Source organism: Cupressus sempervirens, chromosome 3 (assembly GCF_028749045.1).
Source record: "Cupressus sempervirens isolate cs-2001-9-10 chromosome 3, ASM2874904v1, whole genome shotgun sequence".
Classification (NCBI taxonomy): Eukaryota; Viridiplantae; Streptophyta; class Pinopsida; order Cupressales; family Cupressaceae; genus Cupressus; species Cupressus sempervirens.
Window position 1 is genome coordinate 834,295,321 of NC_143120.1, and position 16,965 is coordinate 834,312,285.

Below are 16,965 nucleotides of genomic sequence, written 5' to 3' on the forward strand. Positions count from 1 at the left end.
TATTAGTTCTAGCAACCAAATGGGCCCTTATGGATGCATGCTCTTGGTGATAAAAGTTCTAAAGTTATGCCATGCTCACCTCTTGTCCTTTGCAAGTACAAGTGTTACTAGAAGTGACACAATCCCTACTTGGTTTGGCCATTGTGAGGGCTTGATCACATAATTGGTGAAGTCTTCCCCTTGTATTTTCCTTGGTGTGCTTTGACCATGGTGATGATGAAATGACATGATACTGTGTTGCCTTCTTGTTAAGTGTTTGGGATGTTGTAGAATTTATAGTGCTTTAGAGTGGGATTTTGATGTCTTACACTTACCTTTGAAATATTCATTGGTCCAAGTTTTTGTTCACTATGTCTTTACGTAAAAATTAGGGCATTACACTATTTGGATGTTGTGATGATTTCTCCTGAAGTCAAAAGAATACTTGGGAAGCACGAAGTAAGATGTAGAATTATGATTTTTTCCCTTTGGTTTCATTCGCAAGAGGAAAAATGCCTAATCCATCAGAACATAGGGAAAAAATGGAATAATTGGTCACAATAAGGGCTTGTTTGGTTGCTGGAATACAATGTGAATTGGATTAGAAAATTAGAATACGTTTTTAATTCTTTGTTTGGTTCATGGAATGGGAATGGACAAATAGGATTACAAATTCCTATTTTAGCCCAAAATGAGATTTTATCCATTCCCAAAAAAACTTGTAATTGGAATGGCCAATCCCATTCCCACTCTGGCTTTCCCAAAATTTGGCAAAATTTATAAATTGTCGGGTCTGTGGGAGCCTTTTTACCCAGTAAAAAAAACTCGCTCATACTCTGCCATTTCACGAGATCTGGTTATGATGTGCATTTTCAATGTCATCGATCACTGAAAACCCAATTTCTGGTCTTTCCGAGAGAAATTCTGAAGTCAAATCTTTGTCATTGTCCATTTCCATATATGCTTCAGCTAGGGCATCTAGGGTACCGTTACACTGCTTTGGACGACCATGTACTTCATGGGATTTCTCATTTCTTTGTAGTCGTTCAGAATCACTAACGTATTATATTAGCCATGAAAGAAATACCATCAAAAACACATTGAATGATGCACTTCCAAGGATAAAAGCAAATAGAGACTTGCCCTAGATAAAAACATATTGCAAATGTGAGAAAGCAGATATGCAAACAGTAAGCACCACCCACTTCTTCAATATATTAAAACAAATAAGATATATTAAAATATAAACTTAATTGTATTCCAATTTTAATTTTAGATGAACCAAACAAGAATGGGATTGGTCTTTTCCATTCGCATTCCCCATTTCCATTCCTATTCAAATTTTCCATTCTAATTTTCTATTCCTATGCCGACAACCAAATGGGCCCTAAATGAAAAAAAATACTTCATGAATCTCATTGATAGAATGCTACAACAGAGATAGTGGACATTGTTATCAATAACCATGAAGTTACATCCAAGGGAAATGACTAAGTGGTAAAGGTAAGATATTATGGCAATGGTGGCCACGTTTTCAATGTCAGATCTTTGAAGTATATTATTATGGGCCAAAATATACATATAGGTGTTGTAACCGGCTATGACACTAGGCCCCTAGTTTTGTTCCACACCTGAAGGACCTGTAGCATCCCCATTCATCAATTGAAAAACAAAATTACTGGAAGTGGGAAAAATTTACACGAGAAATCTAACAACACTCTCCTTCCGCTTAGCAGCAACCTTCATTCTTCCCAGGGAAAAAGCAACATTGAATCAAATTCCACAGTTAAAGAACATATTTTTAAGATAAAGAAGTTCCGATATAACTTTACCTATGTAAAGTACATAAATCACAGGAAGAAAAATCAAGAAACACAATTTCCATCCTATAGGTTGATTTCATGCATATAAGTTGACAGTATATAGTGAGGTGAGATCCAATTATCACGTTATAACCCAAAAAATAGTAGAACAAGGATCTAATCTAGAAAATTATGTCCACTGTGATATTATTGTACTTTCTAAATAATGACAAATGGTGAAAACTGAAACCTATAGACACAAGAAAATAAACTGTGGTGATGTTTTAGCATCATCGATCTTCTTCAGTATATGATATATAAGATGATTGAGAATTTAGTATCAATAAAGGTATTTAAACCTTATCAGATATGTATGATCTGTGAAGAGTATATCTTGTCTACTTTGAGAAAAATAATATCATAAAGCATGTGAATAGAATACCCATCACTAATATTTCAGATTATGAAAGTAAGCTCTGCACCTGATTGACATATAATGATCACCATTGCCTTCCAATTTTCTACATACTAGAAAGGTATCTTTGAGCATCATAATATCGGTCCAATACAACATTAAAGAGAGGGTGTATGGGTTCCAGCAAGTTGGTAAAAGGGCCCAGCACTGCTGCAGGAGGTGGAGGAGTCCCAATTCGATGTGACCAACTGTACTGTGCAGTAGACAAACCGCTAAGACAATAGCAAGTATGATAATAATCACGAAATTTTCCAGGCTTGTCTCGTAAACCTCCATCAGGAACCTGCAAAAAGTAAAGCAAGTTGTCATCACAGTAAAAAACCTTAATAGTTCTAGTGAGCCAGGGAATAAAAGCCAGATCACATAAGCATGCTGATGACAAACAATATAGTGCTTCAAATTTTAGTAGTTAAAAAGACACTCCAACAATACTCTGTTTACTAAGCAACAAATTGACAACAGAACATCAAAACGAGAACTAATGGAACCACCATTAATGACAACTGAAAACATTTACTGTGGGATCATACTTGCAAAGCTTGAATTTGTTTGAATAAGCACCTGTAGATATGCTGATACAATAACCTTTTGTATGGTATCTATGTATGATAGTGAGAGGGAAGACACACATTCATACATTTTGTCTAACATTCATATAATCTTATCAACAGTAAGAGGGGGTGCACAAGGTTGCAAGAAACACAATATGACAAGTCATATGAAAATGATGACGTTCAAGTCAGAAGTCTATGGAATAGATACACTCATAGTTTGGATAGGTAACACATCTAATTATCAGTCTATAAGGAGTCTTTTGCTCCATCCTGATCCATTTGGATCATATGATTCAAAACTAATGTCAATCAAACTATAATCTTTAACGTCTTCTGTTCACATTTATGAAAAACATTACGAGGTTGTTGTCTGAAGGTAAGCAGAGGGAATTACGATAGATGTGGATTCCTAAACCAAGGGACATAGATAGAGAAACCAATCAAGAATATTTGCAGCAGGGAATCATGTTTCATATCTTTGTTTAACAATATTAATGGAAGAGGGATAGAATGGGCATTTGATTGAGGTATTGAGGCAATATAGATCATAGATGTACTACTGGCAGAGTTGCAAAAACTGGCTGAGTTTTCTGGCCAGGCGAGTTTTTTAGACTTTTACTAGCACCAAAAACTCTCCAATTTTTTGCTAAAAACTTGCCGAGTTTTTGCCAAAAATCTCGATATGTTTTAATTTAAAAAATAAAAATTCAGTCGTAGTTTTATAACAGCACTTAAAGGCAGAAAAGAGTCCAAATTAATTTCATTTCTCATTTTTCACTTGTATTTTGTAGAGGGGGAAAATAGTCTTCCAAACACTTGTACTCCAAACACTTGCAAACTGATTTTTATCGATTTGAAGAAGATGACATGAATGATTTGGAGAAGGCTATGGAGGAGGGCAGTGGATTTAGTTTCACATTGGACACATTGAATTGAATTAGTAGTCATTGCTAGTGCTAGGAGAAGCTAGAGGTAGGGCTACATCTTGGATGGAGGACAAGACACAAACTGAGTTAGAAATACTAAACGAGCACACACAGTCATGTCCATTACAAATTCTAGGACTAGACCCTCTACTTGTACCCCTCCCTTAGTTTTTACTAGAGCTAGGAAGATGATTTATACAAATATAACATTTTAATATAAGTTATATTTGTATAGATACTGTCAAGATGTTTGAGATAGGTTTCAGCTTCATAAGAGTCAAAATACAGATTCAAGATTGTGAGGTTTTTCAAGAAATTCCAAGCTTAACCAAATTTCAGGATTCAACATGCCTTCATTAGTGTTATCTCCCACAACTTCTCTTGGCTATTTGAGGTCAACTTGAAGCTGAAACAAGGATTTTCTAATGATTCTAACTCATTTTCTCAGACATCACTTAGTTGCAATTCTATATTCTTGATTCCTGACAGACTTAGCTCACCACTTGCTCACACCCAAGACAAACAATACTTTCCAACATGCCAAAATTGCTCCAACTCACTCGGACTATTGTTTTTTATGATGTATTTGCTTCTAGTTTTATAGAAACTATTGACTATGATATGTTTACTTTTAGTTTTATAGAAACTAACTGCAATGATGTATTTACTTCTAGTTTTATAGAAACTATTTACTATTTTTCTTATCGCCATCAACATTTTGTATGAGAATGTGATTTTGTACCCACTTTGCATTTATATCTATGTTGCCCCAAGTTTCCAGGATGGGGACGACAAGACGAGTTTCTAGGACGACAATTTTTTTTAGTGATTTTGGAGACAAAGGGGGGGGGGGGGGGGTGTGCTTTTAAAATATACACTGAAATTTAAAAATATGCATATATGCATGTCATTCATATGAAACTAAGCACAAAGCATGTCATCTAAACATTATAGAACCTTAACATACAACATTTGAATGCCATCTAGGAAATAGTAACCAATTTCAGTACTCAATTGTCAATATGCATATCAATATGTGACAAAAATATTTAAACATAAGTTTAGCAGTGAACAATATCATAGAACTTTGAAAAATCTAAACATGCCCAAAGGCTAGAGGGCTGCCATAAAGTATCAATGTATGATCATCATGTTTAAGTTCAACATAGAAAACAAAATATAGAAAAATGAAGTAGATTGTTGCTCTTATTCTACCTCTGCCACCATGGCATCAAAATCGGAGCATAGTTTTTATGTTTTTTTGTTGACTTTATTTTTTATTTTTTCATTGAACAAATAGGGGACAATCAGGGGACATCTAGATGTTCCCTTTCCATAATGGGGACGACAAGTCGCCCCTCTTTTTTTGCCTAGGCATCCCTGAGTACTCGAAATGTCCCCTATGATTTTTGGCATTTTGGGCACTGCGGGGGGGTGTCCCATACCTATCCCCTCGTCTTGGGGACATCCCACTCTCAGAAACAAGTTGTCCCTCTTTTTTTGCTCAGGTGTCCTTGAGTACTTGAAAAGTCCCTTGCGATTTTTGGCATTTTGAGGACGGCAGGGAGACGTCCCATACCTGTCCCCTCGTCCCAAGGATGTCCTTGTCTCAAAAACTTGAGGTTTTTTGCTGAGGACGCATTCCCAGGGTACGTATATTTATATATACCTAAACTCTTCTTGTTTCTTTTGTATTCTCATTAATTAACTTATTGGATGCATCTTCCCATTGAATTTTGCAAAAAAAATATATTTTTAATTAAACTTAAGCTGTTTTCTAGGTTCATGAGTTTTTTTAAAAACTGGCCAAATTTTTCTTGAGATTTTTTTGGGCGGTTTGGCAAATTTTCATCGAGTGAGAGTTTTCCATCAATGATACAGATACTCTCAAAAATTGAGGGAGAGTGAGGGTTTAAGTCGAGATATATGTAATGGGCTTTTGTGGTGGTTACACAAAATTAAATAAATAACATTTTGTTTATTAATGTGTTGAATTATTTAAGGCAATCAAAATTTTATTAATAATTATTCTAATTTCAAATAAAGTAACTATTGGGGTGAAGAATCAATTTATGGCTTAAATATTAAATGATTATTATTGCAAGTAGCTAAAAGCGGTTGCTGGAAGTAAATTATAAAAAGGGAGTTCTTGTTAGGAAAGGAAAATTCATTCAAAAAAGTTTGGAAAATTAGCTTAGGAGAGCTTTTTTATGTTCTAGAACTTAAGGACAAAAACCCTATGGCTTGAATTGCATGAAAAGCCAACTCAGGTTGAGATATCATCTAGGCATCTCATAGAGAATTTATAGGTCTAACAAATTTGGTAAGTCTCATACTAAGAAAAATTTGCAAAGTAATGGACGTTTATTACTGACTTGATTTTTGTTGAAACGATTTTATTATTGGACAACTAGAATAAGTTTCTACATCATTATTTAATTCATGGTTTCCAAAAATTAATATAAAGAAAGAAAACTCTTAGATGTATTTGTCCCTATTCAAAATTGCTGACCTTGGACAAAAGAGTTTGTCCCTATCCTTGGTTCCATGGGTAGATGTTTTTTTACTTATCCTTGGATAAAAATACAATATGGTCAATCCTATTGAAGAAACCTAGTGAGTCCAGTTCCACTACTACTTATCTTGAGTAGATCTGTATATCCCTACTCATACCTCATGTTTTTCATCAACTACTAAATGGTCATTAAGTACTGTCAATTGACCTATCCACATTAGATAATGATGGAATATGTGGAACTTTTAGGAATATTACATCATTAGGTGTCTTGGTTAAGGTTTTTAAGTTTGTTTAACTTTTCTACCCATAATTATTTGTTTTTCCATGGAAGGGAATTGTTTAGTGATAATCCTTTAGATATTTAATATCTTATGAAATGAAAATATGAGAATTCAAGCATATTTTATCTAGTGTTACCCCGGCGCGGGGGTGTGGGGGGACGTTAGGACGAGTTTTGAGTGCGGGAAAAAAATGGCCTCAATTTGGGGATGGTGGGGGGACAGCGGGGGTGCGGCAGCGGGGTGCGGAAGGGCGTGGGGGGAGGGGGGAGACGGAGGGAGAGGTGGTTGCATAATATATAATATATATGACTGAAAATGCTAATTATGAAATGATACTTCAATATATTATATAACATACCAAATATAGTTGAATGGACAAAATTGAAATGTGATTCACAAACCATAAGTTCAAACTTGAAACTTGAAACTTCATAACCATTACCAATGACCATTTAACAAATTAACTTAGTTCAAGATGCAAGATTCAAAATTCATTGTTCAAATATGAATATCATAAAGATGCTCATGATGACAATGAGCTAAGTAGCATGAAATAGTGAAATGAAATAATGTATTGTAGCCATATCAAAGTGAGTACAATCAACAAAATGACAAAATGTCAATAATGAGAATGGAATCATCCCAAGTGCTCTCTAAGCATGCATAAAAAACAAATTTAAAAAGAAAAGAAAAGAATACTTTTTAAAAAACTATTTGGGCCATTCAGCCGGCCACACCTTGCGAGTACCCTGGGAGCACCTTGGAAGCACCCCCAAGCACCTTGGGAGCACCCTCGCACCTATGAACCACCCAGCTGCCTGACCATGCGGCGATACATTTTCGGACAGCGAGGGTACTCGGGTGCATGATGCACCCGCACCGGGTGCTTCAGGTTTTTGAACTGGGTGCGTGCACCCAAGTTACATTGATTTTATTTCATGCATAATCTTGTGCAGCTTCTATAAATTCTCCAAAATTCCCTAATAGATGCTACAAATATTTCAACATTACTTGGTAATATATGACACAAGCTTGCAATAGGTGTGACCGGAATTATAGATTTAATCCACACATAATAATACAAGCAACATGGGATTATAATCTTTCCATCATGCCACTCTCTAGAAGCAATAGGCATATCAATTGTACTATAAAAAATTGAAATACTCAAACCCTATAAACTTGTAAAAGCGTTGATTTGAATTATTAACCACCTTTCCGATATTGTCCTCGAACTATGTTACCTAGGGATGTGTCCCCAGCCATAAAAACCCTTCCCTATACCAAAAACAGTCCCAAAACTTAGGGATGGCCAAGGGATGCCTCCTTCCCCCAGTACCCAGATTTTAAAATCTAGTAGAAACATCTCGAAAACCTATGATCATTGATAAATATTTTTGGGGATAGTCATATGTCCCAAGGAGGGCCATGATTTTTTTTTTTAAACTATATTCTTTCATTTCTAATTGTTATGTAAGTCCATCCTCCCAAGTTCACCCTAACATGCATACTGGTTTATTTTTTGGCTCATTAGTTGTATTTCACTCATGGCAAAAAGTAATGCAGCAGTAAAAAAGGTTGTGTTAAAATTCAATCAGACTAATAACAATTTATTGCTTATATATATATGTAACAACATACACTTCAATAGGCAAAAACCTACAACACAACGGTAATTGTGAGCCTCTTATCTAGGAGGTCTTGGGTTTGAGTTTGCTCGAGTTTAATATATCATCATAATAATAATTAATCATAACACACAATAATAATTAATCTTGGCTTCGACGTCTAAACAATAAAAAAAAGCAATATACACTTTAATATTCTATATATGATGTCAATCATATATATTTATTAACAAAATAAATTCTCTTCCAAATATGTTTTTGGACTATGCCAGGTTCCACTTTATTTTAATACTGTTCTCTTTTTCTATTAGCTCATTTCACTTGGCAGATACGACTACTCTCATAAAGATAGGAATGGGTAGAAAGAGGACCAACGTGACATATAGGGTTCACATCAATCTGTGACATGACCAATGACAGTGATGGTGATGGACGTGATGGTATAGTTAGGCCCAATAATGTGACTATTGGTTATCAAAGATGCCACGAAGGCATAACTAGATAGTAATAAAAACACTCACCACTTTATAAATGCCAACTTAGTATATCATATGTTTAATATGGTAATTAATATCATTTTATTATTGTGATAACATCATGATATTAGATTACCAACTTTTGCTGTAATCACCATGAGTTAAACAAAATTTTATTTATGACATGTGCTTAGATATCACCATATGTGAAATCCATCATAAAGAGTTTAACTACCTACCATTTGTTGGGTAATAGTACAATATGCATTACCCACTATAATGGATTTAGGAAACTAACTTCATGGCATGTTATTGAATACCATGGTATGTGCTATCCACCATGAAGGATTTAAGACATATATCATTAAGACCTTGGACACCACTGTTGTGGTATCCTCCATAACGAATTTACAACAATATCTCTACCATTATGGTATATTCTTAGGTAGCACCTTATGCGCTTCCCACCATGATGTATTTTAAGACATCCCATTATGTCCTTGGATACCATTGTATGCAGTATCCTCCATAATGGATTTAGAACATCTACCAACATGGTATATTCTTGGGTAGCACAAATATGCATTTCCACCATGATGGATTGTAAGACACATACCATTGTGTCCTTAGATACCACCATATGCGGTATCCTCCATAATGAATTTCCAATATCTACCATGATGGTATATTCTTGGGTAGCACTCTATGCACTTCCCACCATGATGGATTTTAAGACATGTCAGGGATTTGCAATATCTACCACCATGGTACAGTCTTGGGTAGCACCGTATGCGGTATACTTTGTAATGGATTTGCAATATCTACCATCATAGTACATTCTTGGGTAGCATTGTATACGCTTCCCACCATTATGGATTTTAAGACATACCATTATGTCCCTGGATACCATCGTATGCAATATCCTCCATGATGGATTTATAATATCTACCATCACGGTATATTCTTGGGTAGCTCCGTATGTGCTTCCCACCATATGGATTTTAACAAACATCAACCATCATTGTAAGATAGTCACCTCACAGTGAAGGTAGCTATGTACAAGTGTCTTATCATTGAAAGATTGTAACCTCACAAAGATATTCATATAATAATATAACAAGTGCATTGAAATCAATATTAAATAAATTCTTTAGTATGTATACAAGGACACGTAATGTTTACATCTTAGTATTCAAACTTCATTCTCTACCATACTAAGTTTACCTCTAAAGTATTCAAACTTTATTCTAGGAAGAGGTTTGGTGAGAATGTTTGTTGTTTGTCCTTCAATCCTAGTGTATTTTAGTTTAAAGGCATTTGTTTCTACCATATCTCTTACATAGTGATACTTGATCTCTATGTGCTTTGTTTTGTTATGAGACATAGGACTAATAGATAGATTTATACAACTTTGATTGTCACAGTGAATGATAGTGGACTCTAAGGGTTTTCCAAGCAAACCAATAAGAAGCTTTCATAACTAGACTCCTCATGCTCCCACACATATTTATATATATTCAGCTTTTGTAGAGATTTGTGCAACTAAAAATTGCTTTCTGGTGGACCATGAAATCATAGTTGCGCCTAAATTGAAACAACAATCAGAGGTGCTTTTTCTGTTAGTAACACTTCTTGCCCAGTAAGAATCCATATAGCCATGTAGCTTCAATTCTTTATTTGTAGAACATTTGAGGCCAAATCCAATTGTGCCTTCTAAGTATCTTAGAATGTGTTTTGCAGCAACCATGTGTATTTGCTTGGTTCACTCATAAATTGACTAAGTACAATGTGTTAGGTCGAGTATTTATTAGCTAAATTAAGGATCCAATTATTTGTTTGTATATAGTAGAATCTTCTACTTTTGAATCTACAACAACTACTTTTAATTTGTGTTGATTAGATTCTATGGGTGCAGACATGGATTTACAATCCATCATTCCAAATCTCTTTATTATGTCTATGGTATATTTTCCTTGACATAGTATAATCTCATTTGATTTCTACCATACTTCTAATCCACAAAAGCAGTGTAATAATCCCATATCTTTCATCTCAAATTCAAAGGCTAGCTTTTGTTTACATTTAACAATAAGGCGATATTTTCCAGTGATAAGTAAATCATCAACATAAAGTACTAAGATTAGAGTCTCCCCATTGATTACCTTGAAGTACAAATTTGGATTTGAATCATTCTTGGAGAAACCCCAACTCATTGGATAGGAGTCAATCCTTTCGTATCAAGCTCTTGGGGCTTGTTTTAGTCCATACAATGCTTTCTTTAATTTACAAACATGAGTTTCAATGTTATTCATAATAAATCCTTTAGGTTAATCAACATATACTCCTTTAATGACGCTATTGAAAAAAATTGTTTTGACATCCATTTGATAGATCTTCCACCCTTCGGATACAAAAATAACAATAATAGTTCTAACTGAAGTTTAATGAGCAACAAAAGAAAATAATTCATCATAGTCAGTCCCTTCCTTTTGTGAGAATCCTCTAGCTACAACTCTAACTTTGTATTTGTCGATACTTCCATCAGCTGTGTTGTCCTGCATTTTGTCACCACAAAATGTAGGTAACAGCATGAAACTTTTCAACTTAGTTTTGTATTTCTCTGAAACAATTCATTATTTAGTTGGCAAACATTGATTAATCAATCGACCCAAATTCGCATAGTGAATCCTTTCATTGAAGGCTTTCGTCAAGTCCTTTTTGTTTTTCATTTTATTAAGCCTATGCTTCATTTTTGAAACCTTCAATGCCTTTTCTTGTGTTTTTGCGTGAGTGTTTAGTTTCTTTTAGTCTTTTGTCTTGTCCAATCTCTTGCATTCAATTTTCCTTTCGATTCAGTATATCTTAGACCTTAATCGGACTTAGTAGTCAGAAGATATGACCATTTAGGTGCCCAAAAAGTGGACTCTTTGGGCGCAATCGCATATTTAAAGTATCAATGTTATATTTTAATGTTGACATTCACTTGTTGAAAAATCTAACATAAATTGACTTTATGTTATGTTTTTTAGTTACTTTATCACTTAAATTTATTACTTAAGCGACTATAGTGCACTGTGTTATATTTTCATGTTGAGTTGCTTATAAATTTCTCACTTAAGTGACTTTATTAACTATATAGTTCTAATTTAATGTTGAGTATTACTTTATACTTTATTTTAAAACATAAGTTAAATATTACTTTTTGAATAATATTTGCACATGATATATAAACTATATAGCGTAAATATTACTTTTACCCCAATTAAATGATATTAACTCAAAAATCAATTAGACGTGCATTTAATTGGTCACATAAGTTGTGCAAACTAAATAACATGTATTTTATATGTTTACATGCAAGTGCATTCCTAGTCCGATTTTGGCTTTAGCATCTTGAGAGTGAGATTTGCACAAAGAAGGTAACTTGTGGACTTAGGCAAATAAAAAGTGAGTTTTAAAACATGTAAAGACATTCCTATAGTCTGATATACATGTAAAAGGCATTTCCAACCAAGGCAACACATGCAAATGCCCTTTTAGAGTGTGATTTGCACTAAAACATGTTATGGTAAGTTTTTCAAACATGCAATAACCTTACAAGAGTTGGATTTGCATGGAAATGGCTTTGTACATGCTAGCCATTACATGTAATTATTCCTCTAGAGTGCAATTTGCACTTCCAGCCATCATATGAATACATTTTAAACATGTAAATGCATCCATAGACCCCAACACATGCAAAAGCATTTGCGGAAACCGTTTTTGCATTCCAAAGTTAAAAACATTTCAAGTACATGCAATTATAGGGCACGGTTTTTCCAAAAATGCCCAAAAAATTGGATTTTTATCCACATTTTTGCTTTGAAGGGCCACATTTTTTAATTCTAATAAATGAATATACATTTGGGGAACACGTTTTTGCATTCCTTAGTCAAAAACAACACCTATATATGCATTTCAAAGCCAGGTTTTAGTTAAAATTGCCCATAAATCTGCATTTTGGAGCCATGAAATCCATGTTTCAAATCATGTTTTTGCATTTGGAGGCCATATAAATGCATTTCCAGCTCAAAAAACCAACGGCAAAGCCACAGTTTTGCATTTGGATGCTTGTTTCGACATTGGAGAATCATGTTTTTGCCCCATTCTTGCAAAAACGACCCATGTATGAGCGTTAAGAGGGCACATCTTTTATTAAAAATGCCTCACGATCATTATACTTGCAAAAATGTTTTACATTTTGATGGTTTTTGTGACTTACATTTTGCCATTACATGCAAAATCGACCAAGTGTTTAAGCATATAGATTTGCATAGGTGATGTTGAAAGGGTCAAAGGATATTGAGCCAAGTAGAAGATTTCAACTTTGCTTGTCTATCCTTGCTTACTTTTCTATTATGTTGCATTTTTGGCTCATCTTCATCCATTTGTTCAAAGGCATGCCATGTATTTTGCAATTTTTCTTTCAATAAGTTGAAATCTTCTCATTACAACTACTTGAAAATCCTCCAAACTCCAAAAATGAAATTGCATGTTGAAGACCATTTTGAAGTTTGTCAAAGTTTCAGTGAAAGCAAGAGGTATGTTTCTGTTTTACTTGTTTGTTTGTTTGCTTGTTTTAGTTTCCTTTGTTTTTTTGGAAGAAAGTTGCAAATTTCTAACCAAGAATGCAAGTGCATCCACATCCCTTCACCTTTCACCTTTTCATGTCAATGTATATTCCATCCTTTTTCCTACATATGCAATTACATCCTTCGAACTCGATTACACGTGTACATCAAGTAATTATTACATGTATTTACCATACATAGAGAACCCAATTTTTGTAAAAGGTCACTCTTTTAAATACTAAAGCTGTCATTTGCACACATTCCTATACACCTAGCTTGCATTCTTAGCCATAAAAAGTTACAAGCAAAAACCCATCTGTGATCACATGCAATTCACCCTTTAGAGTCCAATTTTGGCCCTTTTTGCCCAAATATATATGCTTTCCAATTCATTTCCAGCCATCATATGTGTTCCATAAGTATCTAATCCATACTTTGAACACTCATCCCTTGTGGATTCGTCATTGTAAACTCAAATCCCAAAATTTTCATGGATCCAATCTCATTGAAAGATATTTTCATCTTCATGTTGTGACACACTCTTTAAGAAATGTGCTAACTTCTTCACAGAAAAAAGACATCCCATGAAGAAGACATAGTTTGGTTCTCAAGAAGCAGTAATTCATTTTCCTAATGGTTGTTCGAGAATTTGAGTTCGTGTGAGAATGTGCGAAGCACTTTGCTTCACAAAAACAAAACTAAAGGTGCTAATGGAAAGTTGTTCTGAGTTTACATCCGGACACTATCGAGAAAGTTTTCAAAGTATTAGAGACTCTAGAATGTGTCAATCTACTAAGGAGAATGCACGACAAGTCAAATGAGAGAAAGCTTGATCACAACAAGTTTTCAAATGAAAATTGGAAACTCATCAAAGATAATTCAGTGGTGCAAAATACAAGAATCCCCGATCCTGGGATCATCACGAAATACAAGGCTTTTTCTTATAGCCTATAGGATTGATTCATTCAGAATCAACAATTTCAACATTTTCTTCAAGTGTTTTCTAGCTTTGCAAATACAGAAGATAGATTGCATGTACTCCAATCGCATGTAATCCGATTACATGTCCGAACATGTAATCAAATAATTCTTCTCACCTAGTTTGACAGGGTCAAAGTGGTTGAGTTGCTCCCATGTTTTCCTCCTTTTTCTCGCTTCTTTTCCTATATAAGAAGTGTTCCCCTCATTGTAAAAATCATCTTTTGTTGTATGCAAGAAAGCTCTGCCAAACTTGTGCAAGCATAACTTTGATTGTGTAGTACCAATTTGGAAGAAAAGTGAATAAATGAAGCAATTAGATTCGAAGCTTTGACTAGAAGCAATTGTGATAACACAAATTAAGAAGCTTTGATTGTAATTTGTGACTATTGTCTTCAATTTATGTTATTATTGTGTGTTCAATAATAGAGCATAGTGAGTTAAGAAGCAATCAAAGCCGAAGCTTTGATTGGGAGTGACTGTGATAATATATAGAAGCTTTAACTATAGCTTGTATTACCTTCTCAATTCACAATAATGGTTAGAGCTCCCTTCTTTTGAAAGTCATTGTGCCCCAAATGGTATAAGTTATTATTATAGAATAAGTTAAAACATGACTTAGAGCGAAAATGGTATGCTTTCAATCAGCCTTTGAGTTGGTGTGAGTTTACGTTATCATTGTTTTCAGCTATTAGATAAAAGTCTAGTTAGAGATTTCAACTTGTCATTACACACTCCACGGGCAAGTCAATTCTTTCCTAAAAGTTAAGGGGAAAGAATATTGGTAACACCCTTTCAAAATCTCTTAACTTCTTTCTTACCTTGAGTTGATGCAAGGAATGGTAAGAAGGGCGAGCCTTCACTTAAAGGTAGGAGAGACTTTGTCTCATACACTGTATTTGGTCTACCTATTTTGCAATTGGATTTTAACAAACTGTCGGCTGCAAAATATGCACCCAACAGTTTTTGGTAACTTTACTAGGTACACAATGCATATTTAAGAGCCTTGTGCTTTCATTTGAAGTAGACATGTGTCCTTTTTCATTGTAATTATTCATTGTAATTTAATTTCTTGAAGTTGTTTCATGCATTTACCAAGGACATGTAAATGGCCCAAGTTTCTTGGGGAAATGCTTTTGGACCATTGAATCTAGCTTTGCCTTTACATGATCTTCCTAATGGCTCATAAAAAGAACTTTCCTGAGTTTTTTAGTGATGAACATCTTGATGAGCATATTGTTGCCTTCTATATTGCATGTGGTGTTTATGCTATTGAATATAGGATGTGTATGTAAGGTTGTTAGTAAAAGCTCTACAAGGTGTGGCTTTTGATTGGTTCTACCATTTACCACCACGTATTATCACAAACTGGGCTACTCTCATAGCCAAGTTTGAGGAAAGGTTCAAGCCTTCTGAAGATGCCCATACATTGTTCGCCCAACATGCACAGTTGAATAAGTCATCTCACATGCCTATGCGTGAATTTGTTGCTCATTTCAACAAATTGACACAAAGAATTCCAATTGCTGCTCAACCTACAACTGCAAATTTGAAGTGTTTCTTTGTCAGTGCTCAAATTCCTAAAGATAGTTTTCTATTAAGAAGAGAAGCCCCAGCTACTCTCATAGTTGCACTAACATTGGTGATCAACATTGAAGATGATCTTATTCTTGTTGGAAGGATAAGAATCAAAGCAAGTGGGTTTGAAGAAAGTTATTATTCTTCTAATTCAGTTTCTTGCAGCATAAGGATGGATCTTAGTGCAAAGGTTAGCAAATGAGTTACTTGCCCTTAGAAAACAAATAGCTGAAGGCATGTTCTTTGTTCCTCACGAAGATTTACAAAGGCGTCCTCTTCCAACTATTCCTCATTTCTATTGTTGGGAATTAACATAAAGTGGTTTCACCATCAAAGAAGCTTGCAATTGAGGAACCATTAGCAAAGACAACTGTAAAACATCTTGTGTCTGAAGCTAGTGATCTTGCAATGCTCTTCTAGGCAAAGGAAGAAGACATGGCTAGTGACTCTCATATCTAGTGCACACAGTCTCAGAAGGTTTGTATTGGAAAAATGAGGAAGGGAAATTTTTCTTCCAATATTCAAAATAAACATGTCATAAAAAGGGACATGCAAGCAAGTTCTGATCAAGTTGAAAATAATGTATTTGTCTCAAGGTTATGAACTTGAGTACACTGTGCGTAAGTTCTATCCTGGAGCTTGAAAATAAATTTCTCATAAATAATAAAAACTTTCCTAAGTGAAGTTTGTGAGTAGTATGTTGAGATGTGCAGTGCAGGCATGTCCTTTTGGAAAACACATGAGCTAAATCTTCTTGATCATCTTGAGGTGTTGATGATTGATGAACTAGTCAAGCAAGTTGTTGTTGGCAAGAAGAGTCCAAAATTTGTTCAATCAAGGGGATGCCAATCAGACATCTTGCTTGGTTGGAAGCTAATGGAAAACTAGAGATTCAACATGTACTTGAACATAAAAATACAATTAAAGACGTCAAAGAAGCATGTTCAGTTCTATAAGATAAGTTTCAATTCATGGATGTATCTTGGAGCAGCAATACATACGGTTCATCTCAAAAAGGTGAATATTTTCATCACTTCCAAGGGGTGTTACATCAAGCATTGAGAACATTGTTTCAGTTGTTCGTGTTCCTTCTACATCAAGCTGCCTATGAGCATGCAAGGTATTGCAAGCTTTTGAAAAAAGGTAGCTATTTTGTTGAA

The 16,965-nt window shown here is 34.7% G+C and overlaps 1 protein-coding gene across 1 annotated transcript in view; it reads right to left on the bottom strand.

Annotated features, from left to right (window-relative positions):
- Positions 1-1,959: 1,959 nt before the first annotated feature.
- ERA1 (Prenyltransferase family protein) overlaps positions 1,960-16,965 on the bottom strand; it is a 301,285-nt gene continuing 286,279 nt past the window's right edge. Inside the window, exon 13 of the mRNA XM_089822091.1 lies at positions 1,960-2,539. Within this exon, the coding sequence (XP_089678217.1) occupies positions 2,303-2,539 (237 nt within the window). The 3' untranslated portion in view covers positions 1,960-2,302. The remainder of the gene's footprint in view (positions 2,540-16,965) is intronic.